The sequence below is a fragment of the Pezoporus wallicus genome, unplaced genomic scaffold (genome assembly GCF_028554395.1).
Source record: "Pezoporus wallicus isolate ANWC-B61680 ecotype Strahan unplaced genomic scaffold, APGP_CSIRO_Pwel_v1 contig_3952, whole genome shotgun sequence".
Taxonomy (NCBI): domain Eukaryota; kingdom Metazoa; phylum Chordata; class Aves; order Psittaciformes; family Psittacidae; genus Pezoporus; species Pezoporus wallicus.
Window position 1 is genome coordinate 7,680,502 of NW_026635034.1, and position 10,892 is coordinate 7,691,393.

General features: G+C 40.5%; 1 protein-coding gene across 1 annotated transcript; it reads right to left on the minus strand.

The window, feature by feature from the left end:
- Positions 1-295: 295 nt before the first annotated feature.
- Positions 296-8,764, minus strand: SLC24A5 (solute carrier family 24 member 5). The gene is made up of 9 exons (XM_057397182.1): positions 8,621-8,764; positions 8,258-8,434; positions 6,826-6,909; positions 6,631-6,734; positions 6,209-6,309; positions 5,157-5,440; positions 4,234-4,440; positions 1,226-1,327; positions 296-657 (listed from the first exon to the last, which is right to left on the minus strand). Exons 1-9 carry the CDS (start codon positions 8,724-8,726, stop codon positions 335-337), a joined length of 1,488 nt encoding a protein of 495 aa, XP_057253165.1. The 5' UTR covers positions 8,727-8,764; the 3' UTR covers positions 296-334.
- Between the last annotated feature and the right edge of the window lie 2,128 nt (positions 8,765-10,892).

Sequence of the window (10,892 nt, forward strand, 5' to 3'; positions counted from 1 at the left end):
TAGTGGGATTTGTTTAGTGTCTTCTTATTTTTATCCCCCCCCAGTGTGTATCAACATTGTAATGTAAAAACTAGATGCCTTTTTCTTTTATTTTTCCAGAATTTTGGTTTTACATGTGCATTGTCCTCATACTGTAATTCTTGACTCTAAAAGAAAGGGCTCCAATTAGGCTGTGATGTTTTTGTTCTACTTAGTATGACTTTAATGACATGACTTAGTTCTGTAAATAAGAGTTAGAGCCCAATGGGAGTTTGGATTTTTTTATTATTATTTTGACTAAATGAAGAAACTGGTCTTTATCTTTTTTTTTAATCAGTATAATCTCTGATTAAAACTAGTTCCCACAGACCCTTGTAGGATTGTTCCCTATGATGCCAAGTTCATATAAAATTGATAATACAGTGAATACTAAGTACAGTGCAAGACAAATTGCTCCCAATTTTTTATCTATTTTCCACCCATTCAGGTGAACTGCCAGGAAAATAAAAACAACAGAACAGATAAGAGAAATGGCTGTGTATGTCAAACCACTGCTGTTTACTTCTACGGGTCCTGATGTATTTATGAACGCAGTTCTTATAAACCAGGGTATTCCCAAACAGAGCATATCAAATACGTTGGATCCTACAATGTTAGACATAGCCATATCTCCATTTCCTGTAAAAGAAGAAATACAAATAAGTCTGTGTCATTGTATTGTACTGTACAAAATTGCCAAACTGTTTTGGAGGAACAGACTGTCAGCCCTCAGTCTCTCACAGAGCACCCTTTTCAGACTTTTCATTGAAAGAACTATACTCGTGATTCTGCAGAACATGGTTTTGGGTATCACAAGCATTAAAAAAAAGTCTCCCTAAATCACCAGCATCTGCACAGTTGCACTTAAAATAAGCTAGGCAGTCTGTTGTAAAGTCCAGTCATGTTAAAAATCCCGAGACCTACAGTTATGTTTTGCAGTAAAAGTGTAACACTTGATCAACAACAAATCAAACCAATCTAGAATGCTTCTCTGAGATACCCTGAGAGGTTTTTGAATGTCTGAGCCACAGCTTCTTCAGGTAAGATATTTATTTATTAGTAGTAAACTTCAGCTCTAGAATCTGGAGCAGAAACTTTGAAGTTACTTCTTGAATTTCTTGGAAGTGTTGACTCAAAATTATTATTTTTTTTAATAGTAACTTTTAAACACATCCATCGGAATGAGTCTGAATACTAAAATCTTTACCTTTTCTAGCCACCAGCACACTTGCAACTGTATCTGGTACACTTGTTCCTGCTGCTAGTAATGTGAGACCCATTACTGACTCTGGAATTCCCAGTGTTTCACCTGCAGTTGATAGATAACATTAGAAAATACAAGTATGTTTTTAGTTAAAGTTTCGTCCAAAGAAATTGCTTTGGACTTTGTTTGCTGGGGAGAAAGAATTAGTAATCATACAGTAATTTTAAAAGGAATGTGTCAGCTAACTTGACTAAATAGGAAATGACTGAACCATGAATAGTTAAGAACAATAACAAAGAAATACCATCCTGTCCATGTTCTTCAATGAAATAACAAAAGGAATTGTAGCATAGTAACCATCTTGCTTAATAAGTATCTCGAAAGCCTGAGTGGAATGTCTCCAGTGGTCAAGACAATACCAGTTATGGTATATTTTATTTCGGGTACAGGAGAAGTTTAAATATCCAACAATTTACTCTTCCCCCCAACTTTTAGGAAATAGAATAGTTTTCTGGTTTTGGGCATATTGTGATTGGTGCTCAAAAGTCTTATGAAGCGATAACTCTTACAGTCACCCTCTCTATAGTCGTAGGAAAAAAGCAGATGAATTTTCTTGGGAGGAGGGTCATTAAGATCATGACTTCAATCCTGTCTCAACTACATGGCTTTACTATTTCACTCCAGTTAGGTTTTGTGTTGGATTTAGTTGTATTTGGAAGAAGCATAATGCAGAATTTTTGTATGACTTTTTAAGTGCAAGTTATCCTTGTGCGAGTTTCTTTAGATAAATACTGACCTAAACTAAGAAGTTTTAAATTGTTACTAAAAAGGCAGCTTATTTCCCCCACTTTTTTTTTTCCCCACATGTCCTGTAAGCATATTAATTTCTCACTTAAAATACACAGATTTAGCTCTTCAGAACTATTTTAGTGGTTGTACTGTTCACAAGCATCAATAGGCTGAAGTGTTTGATATCGCTATTTAGACTATTAAATAATTAGTTTTTATTTAACTTTTCTGTTCACTAAAAGCATTGATACATTTGGGGGGGGGAGTTTGAAATCTGAATTCTTATTTGCAATATGTGGACACTAATAAGAGCAGTTTTCTTAAAGTAAGAGGCAGTGCTTGCCTGTACCTCCCAGCGTAGTCTGGATCACTTAAGGAAATTTATGTTTGAAACTGTTGGTTCAGAGGGACTAATACAATCCTGTTGCAGAATGTGTACTGGTGTTGATTCTCCCATCACTCCTAATGTAAGAAATTTATAAGATGAGGGACCAACAAGATCAGCTTTTATAAACCATCCAAGTGGAAAATAATGCTTTATGCCAAGCAGACCAATGTGAAATATGAATGAACCCTCCGTGTTGTACCCAGTAGTGGTTTCTAGCCCTCTGAAGGTTATCGGATAGAATCTAAACTCAGGTGAATCTAAGTTTTTCTTTTTATTTTAGATAGATTTATCTTCTATTTAATGTGAAGGGTTGTTTGTGTTTTTTTTTTTTTCTGACAACTGACATAAATAGAGAATGGTTTTATTTTTCTAGCCTTTAGTTAATTTTGTGTGTTAGTAGCAATATCTTGCTATAAGTTGTAGTCTTTTTTTTTTTATGCTAGCAACAAAAAAGTCACTAGGGTTTGTTCTCGATGGTCAAAATTCAGTCCCCAGTTACGATATCTTTGTGATGTTCTGATAGGCTGTTATGCCTCAACAGAATCTTTGAGTCACCCTTCGTAAAAGAACCTGGACTTGAATAGAATGTGTGTAATTTAGTGTTTCAACATGTAAATAGAATATATTGGACCTAGAAGTAGTGGGCTAAAGACCCCAGTACTGCTTGTGATGACTGTTCAAAGTGGACTAACACTAATGCACTATCTGAACCTCCAGTGTACCTGCTTTCACATGGATTAGTGCTTTGTCTTCTAGCACAGCAATAACTTTCATTTGAGTCCTATTTTGAAGGCTTCTATCATTCAGACAGTAAACCTTTGGTCTCTAGATACAAGTGGAAAATTATTTGACCAGGGAGTGAACCCGGTGGGTGTTACATCCAGTAATCTACGAGTCATTTCGCAAAGGTTTACCAAATGCGTCTGTTTCTGCACTGAACAAGGAGCTATCCATCAAACTTAAGTTGAAAACAACTTTAGGATGCTGAACTAGCAGAATACTTGAGTAGGGTTAGTGAGCTCAAATGTGGAAATAGCAAGCTTTGTAACCTTTCTTTCTTGTTTAGAGATTTATTTGCTGCTTGCTCTTAAAATTAAAAACTGGATTGTTTTTTCAAGCTGACTGGAGAAGCAATGAAATGAGATATTTAATACTTGAAGATAGTTTTAAGAAAATGTTTTTACACAGAAGTTTTCTTACCCCTTATCTCACTCCAGTGCAGTTCTTTTACTACTTTATGATTAAGATTTATGAGAGGTATACATACACACCAAAAATGTTTAATAAACCTGTGATGCTATAGGTGTAATAAATTAGTACAAAAATCTAGGAGATGCTTTTGGCAGTTAATTTAATACCCAATCTCTTACTGTAGCGCTCAAGAAAAAATACAGGTATAGAAATAATAGTTCTTTCATAGAACTCCGTACCTTTAATTCCAGTCTTGGTGGATTACTTGTTTGTCAGACTTCAGCTTGACAAGTCTATTTTTGTGTATTTAATCATTTCACTTAATGAAATGTCATGAAAGTTTCTCTTTTTAAATACAGGCTGGTTTTTTTTATAGAAATATAAACAAATTTTCCTTATTCATGTGCTGGTAAACAGTCTGAAGCAGCTAAACTCTAAAGTGGTTTTCATTATATGGAAGAAGGTGGCAAGTTAAGCAGTCAAACATATATTTTTGTTGGGTTTGTTGTTTTAAGCAAAGTATGTGTTTCTAAACTGACTGTTAATTGTGGAAAGGAAAACTTCACTGGGGAAAAAACTGTTTTTTTTCAGTGATTCTCAATTGGTTGAGTCTGTGCCTAGCAGTGGCACTTAAGGTACCTACCTGCTATGGTTATCATCCATACTAGGACGTAAGTTATGGCAGAAATCCATGCTGCTGACATTAAAAATGTCACCATGAACCAGTTCCTCCAAAACTGTCTTCTGCAATCTGGTATAGTCAAATAGAGTAGTGTAATAATAGGAAGGGATAACACCCACACGATTCTCTTCATATCTGCTTCAGGCATGGTGAAGACACTTGGATGATCTGTTGAGGAAAAACACTATTTTAAATTGTAGCATGGTTTGAATTCATAACATAGCCATGTTACTGGCATCTACTTGTGAGAATACTGAAAACAGGTTAAAAATACTTCAAGCTGTAGTCTTATCCAGTACCTACATCACACTGGACGAAACTCTGAAATCAGATGTTCTTTGTTACCGTGTCAAGTAGGAGAGAACTAAGGTGGGTGAACTTTTCTATAAAGGTCTACACAAAAGGTTTACCAAGAATAAGTACCAAATGCTGGGTTTTGCCTAAGTGAAGAGGAAACTGATTATCTGTGGCCACATCATAGCTATTTCTGTATTTCTGATGTAATGAATGTTTTGGGCTATGAATTTGCCATTGTCATAAGAAAACAGTATTAGTACAGCACCAGTGTGTCTTTCAGCTGATTGCATCTTACAAGCAGCATTGCAGGGAAGTTTCTAATGTGCACAGCAAAGACTGATGGAAATCTGCTGTTCTGATATGACACGAATTACTATCTTAGCATTCCTCTAGTAACTAACTTCATTTAAGTACCACCATTCTGATTTTACTTGATGTTATGTTCCAGGGAAGAATAATGCTTTACTTAAATACAATGCTGGAGTTCTTTTGTGAACAAAATCTTAATACTGTCTCAGAATCTACTCTATTAGAAATGGTGCAGACAGGCATGCAGAGTATAAAGACAACTGTAATAATACTCCTACCTTCAGAGATTTCATCAAGCCCATGCAAGCTTGTTGAAAGCTGAGAGTAGTCCAGCTCATCTTGAAAAATGCCACTATCTGTTCTTGACTGTTGTCGGATTAGAGGTCCACTCTCTTCCCTCCACCCAACCAGTGGCTGCTGCTCAGCATTCTCTTCCATAGCTTTTGTAAAACACGCACAGCAGGGACTGAACTTTTTCATGAGGTATTGGTTGATTTTAATGTCAAAACACAGTATGAGAATATAACACCCGTATATCAATAATAAGGATGCACTTTCATACCTAGAATGAAAAACAGGTTTTACATAACATGTAGTATAAAAACCTGACAACTGTTTGACTCATTAAAATGGCTAGTGTAAGGAGAGAGAAAATTTGTGAGTAGCAAAAGGAAAACACCCAAAACATCTGTTTGCAGTCGTATGGTTGATCTCATGAGTATCCTCCTGCCTTTCAGCAGTTGGATTGATTCCACTCCCCTGCAGAATCTTGTCTGTGTATTGTATAGCTGCCTGTCTTCCAGGGCATCTTACTGAGCCAGCCTCTTACTGATGTTTGTGAAACTGAGTCCTCATGCGATGGTTAAAGAGGGGATAGTATGTGCTATTTTGAGTTGAAAACAGCAGACTTTGTGTGGGACATGACTGAATTGTTGAGGCAACAGGAGTTTCAATGTTCCTGGAAGAGTTAAAACCTCAGAAGCTCATGATCTGCTTCTAGTAGATAAAGGCTCAAAAGGAGTATGAAGACTAATTGCTATGCCAGAACAGTGGTGATAGAAATTGTGAAGTCTCTACAGACAAACCTATGCAGATGAAACTTTATAAATATGCAGGGTTTGAATGTTTAGGTAATAATCTTTATAAGCATTGTGACTTTTTTTGGTTGTGTTTTGGTTTTGTTTTTGATTAGCCAACGGGATGTTCATTTCTGTTAGTGAATGGTAGTTCAGGCTACCTGGTTTGGGGCTTGGGGTTTTTGGTTTGTTTTTCAAGCCACTGTCTCACTAATCTCCAGTCAACATGAATTCAACACTACTTGTGCTCTTACCAGTAAATTCTGTTGTCAGATATCATCGCAAGGACTGCTGCCACACTAATTGTATATGCCAGGCAGTCTCTAAACAGCGGCCAACAGGATAGCTTTGACACCTGCAGAACACAGATTCATTTCCTTTTCTTGGACTTGTCTGTAATACTTTCACTAAGTGCTGTAAATGCTGCATCAATATGTTGTTTCTATATAATGTAAAAATTTAAGATTCTTAGGAATGACTTGAGTATGATATTTAACAAGTTAATGTTTTTAAAAACTTTCATAGCAAGTTACCTTAAAACTGATTACATGCTGGTTTTGCTACTAAATAATAAACTTGGCAGTTGTCATAGTAAGTCTCTCTTGGCTTTTGTTGGCAAATCAGAAAGGATAACTGTATGGCTCTTAGGAGCAGAACTATCAAAATTGATACCTACCATGCTGGAAAACAGCCCACAAGCTGCAGAAATACCAAGAAGATTATAGTTTGCTGATCCAAGGATGGTGCTGATACCAATATCTCCCTTGGTCACGAAGACTCCTGTAAGGGAAATGACTCTCTGGTATGTTTAAGTTTGGCATACAAGGAAAAGAGTTCTAGATTCTGAGGAGTCAAGCCCTATGTTGCTTACCTAGAAAAGCAGTGACAAGCTCTGGAGCAGAGCTTCCAGCAGCCATAAAAGTTGCTCCAGCAACATCTTGAGAAAGGCCAAGGCCTGAGGATAGAGCAAAAGAATTGCTTGAAAAAATAAATACTTCAGCAGTCTGTTCCCTTTGTTTGCATTAGTATATAATGTTAGAAGCTGCTACAGTTTAATAGAATGAACTTTGCTTACTTTCATACAGTTAATGCATTTGTTTGAAATTGGTAAAATAATACATTGAAAATGTAGCCTCATTTACTGGGCTAATTTATTTCTAACTTTATTACAGGAATTAGTTTAAATACCGGAAATGAAGTACTGATAATACAAGAGATTGGGCAATGATCTGAAAATGTAAAATAGGCATATGTATGCGGGTTTTTACTGCTGGGTAATTGTGGGGAAGTTCCTTGGACTCGAGTGTGATATTGCTACATGCTCCATGTCAAGTCTGTCTGTCTTCCAGGAAAATCCATGCTACTGTGTCTTCACATACCAGAAATACTAGTTAAATTCAAACCAGTGCTGCGATCTTAAAATCAGATTTTCACTTCGTATGGACAATGTAAGAGCCTGTGTCTTGCTTGAATGAATGAGATTTTTGTTCTGGTAAGTGGACTGTTTCTGAAATGTAACTCACTCTGGATCAAGCTCTGCACACTGAGAACAGGGACGTGTGGCTAACTATGGAAAAAGTGTGACAAATGCTTATTTATCATCAATAAAAAAATACCAGCTCTGCAGCAATGTTTAAGCTTACATTTTCTGTAAGTGTTCTGGTCTGGAGAGTGTTTTCCTTAGGGAACTGGTTTTTAATTCTTGGCAGTGAAAACCTGAACTCTCAGCCAAGACCATCTCTTTAATTCAGTGGTGTGCTGAAGCCAGGGGAATTATTATGGGTTGATTAGATTTCATAGAAGCATTTTAACTATGGTACTCCTTCCCCTCCTGTGTCATACCTTTAATGGGTAAATGGTAGCTCAGCCTAAAACTTGTCCAGTACTTTGAGGGAATTACAGGAACTCGAGGAAGGCAATTCCCGTGTTTTAACAGAGGAGAGGTTTTTTCTTGGTTTTTTCTTGGTTTGGTTCCCACCACCCTTCTACTAATAAGCTGGATGTACAACTGCTCAACCCAGAGTTTTATTGCCAGGTTAGCTGATACTGAGCAACATTTCAGATTGTCCTCCATGCCACAAGGAAAGCAAATTGTAAATGAATGCTTCTGCAAAGTGTAGTCAGAGTATGGTTTGACAATATAATAATGATACATTGCATCAGATTAAATGCTGTATTAAGTCTATGCACAGAGACCGGAATGTCTTTAGTTTTGTTTCCAAACTCGTAACTATGAAGCTTTTCTTAAAGAGGATGTTCTGCGCTAAGCCGGTTAGTTTTACAGGACAAGGATGTTCACTTACATTCACTGAGGATCTCTAGCGAAGGTAGGAAGTACTCATCGCACACGATGGACACGGCCAAAAACATGTAAAGTATAATTAGGAAGTAGATAACGATTCCTCCATCCTTTCGCTCCTGCGGTGTAAAAAATCCTTCAGGAAACTCTGACGAAGAGGGGACACAACCCGTCCCGTTCCCTGGAAACGGAGTACAAAGGTGTTACCCGTGCTCGCACCTTGCCCTTCCCTGCGGCAGTTGTGCGGCTCGGAGCTGTGAGGAGCTCTCTATTCCGTGCAGGTCAAGGCCCGCCGCAGCACACCTGGGGCTGAGGGCGTCCTCTGCGGCTCTGCCTGCGCCGGACCCCCGACCCCTCCCGCCCCTACCTGCGTCCGCGGCGGGGCGCTGGGCCCGCGCTGCCCGGGGGCGCTGCCCACCCCACACCAGCACCAGCAGCAGCAGCGGCAGCGCCGTCCGCGCGCCCGCCCGCATCTCGCCGCGCCAGGACCGCTCTGAGAGCGGGGCCGCTGGGGCCGGGCCGGTCACGTGGGGGCCGCGCCTCTCGTGCTCCCCCCTCACCTCACACAGCCTCATCCGCCCCGTGGGCTCCGGCTGCTCCCTTCAGCAGGGTCAGCCCCGCTCCGCGCCCTCAGCGGGGCCTGAGGGCTCAGCCGTGCTCCCCGCTCCGCTCCACCGGCACGGCAGAGGGGGGTCTTCGCCTCCGGCTGCGGTTCTGCGGGTGGGATGTGCCGGGCGCCGCCACCCGCCGCCTGTGCTCGTGAGGGAACGCACCAGAGAGCTTTGGTTCCCGCCGCGGGACCCGGCGGGCGTCCGGAGCGGTGAAAGGTGAATTTCGGGTTTTACCGCCCTGCGCCTTTTTTGTGCTGTGACAGTTTGTGTCCGTTCCTACCGGAGCACCTCGGTCCCGATGCTGGGCCGTGTGGATACCTAGAGGGAGATGTGCGTGCCCTTGAGGTGCAGGATTCAGCATGGGCAAAGCTGGGAACTTCCACACAATCCCTCCCTTCAGCCCCTGCTCACTGCACTTCTTTGTCTGGTGACCTTTCCATGGTGAAGTCATGTGTATAACTGGGGATTAAACAGAAAAATACAGTCTTTTAGCAAGACTGGCCCCTCCCCGGCCCCTGGTTTGCTTCTCAGACGGAGTTGTGTTCCCATCGGATCACTCACTGACACGTCTCCATAAACATTTTCAACTCCATTATGTCAAATGACATTTGGCAATGCCCATGTTAGTACTAACCGTTTGTGAGGTGCAGGGATGATGAGAAGGAAGTGCAAATTGGAAAACACTGTTTTGCTTCAGTTCATCTAATCCCTCTGAACTCTTTGGGTTCCTTGCATCTGTGGTTCTTGGCTTAGTATGTGATCAGCCTCTCTCTAGGATACAGGAGATAAGATAAGGTGACAAAGTGGATTCTTTTCTTCTGTATTAAGTCAGACAAAATCATATGGCCGTCATTAGAGTATGGAAAGAAAATAATAACTTCTGGAACAACAAATCCTCTCACAATTGCTGTTACCTATTTCTGACCCCTCTGTGGCCCTGAATGACTTCTAACAGAGCGAAAATTATTGTCATGATGAAGAATTTTAGGGGTGACAACTGATGTTCAGACATGAGTTCTCCATCCTCCCTGAAGAACAGACTGCTGCAGAGTTATGGCAGCTGCTGCTTCGTCTCCTGCTTTGCAGGAGGAAATAAATCATTTTGGTCTTGAAAGATTTAAGGATTTTCTTCAGAATCCCACTCTTCAGCAGAGTAAAACACTATGAATCTTCCTGTGTAAATTAATGATGGCTCTCCCCTTACACAGCTCAACAGAAAGGGTTTTGTTATCAAGGTAAGCAATTTCCTTGCCACTGCCTCTCTTCCTTAAAGCTTATCATTTGCCTGCCCTTAAAACCTCAGCACAGTGTTCTAATATCAGCTGCTTCATTTCAATTTAGATAATTTTTGATGGCATGCTCTTTTTTTTTATTGCTTTAAATTACTTGCGATCCTGCCATTCTAATGGGAATGGGTTCTCTGGGACAGCAACATTCTTGCTGTGTAGTTAGGAAAGCTCAGTCATGTGCTTTCAGGATTTGAAGGTTTCACTATGCTCTGCTCTTGCTCTGTGTTCAAGCTCTAATTCCTTTCTATAGGCACCCCCTCTCCACACATAGCTGAAGCAAAGCCAGAGCTTTGATCTTGCTGAAGAACGAAGCCCACTTAGTTTGCTGAGAAGTTGTGAGTGAGGTTGCTGTGCTCATGCCCTCCTTGGCAAGCATACCCCTGGAGAGGGCCACAAGCAGAAAAACCCATAGTCCCCCAGCACGAGGAACCACGTGCTACCTATCTGCATGCTTGACCCAGCGCAGAAGTATCGAAAGCCTCTGCGTGGCTGGCTGCCTGGCCTGGGCTGTTTCAGCCTGGGAGAGCATTCTGCAAAGCTGAGGTGGGTCAAGTAATAGCACAGATCCAGTGCATGCTGCTGCATGTTTTTGGCTGCTGTCAAGATAAACCCCTACTCTCCTTAGCAGTAAAAGTAATGGATGGATAAATTTTTTGCAGCTTCTGAAGGAGAAGGGCAGCTGTTCGCTACTCAGGTTACTAATACTAACACTCTCATCCACAGGGATGTGCTAGAAGGT

Bases quoted from the DNA above. Each gene is read 5' to 3' on its own strand.
- SLC24A5 (XM_057397182.1), bottom strand. From the start codon at position 8,726: ATGCGGGCGGGCGCGCGGACGGCGCTGCCGCTGCTGCTGCTGGTGCTG. The intron at 6,735-6,825 runs GTAAGCAACATA...TTTCCCTTACAG, and splicing joins GCTTGTCACTGCTTTTCTAG to GAGTCTTCGTGACCAAGGGA. The intron at 1,328-4,233 runs GTAGGTACCTTA...TATCAACTGCAG, and splicing joins ATGGATGATAACCATAGCAG to GTGAAACACTGGGAATTCCA.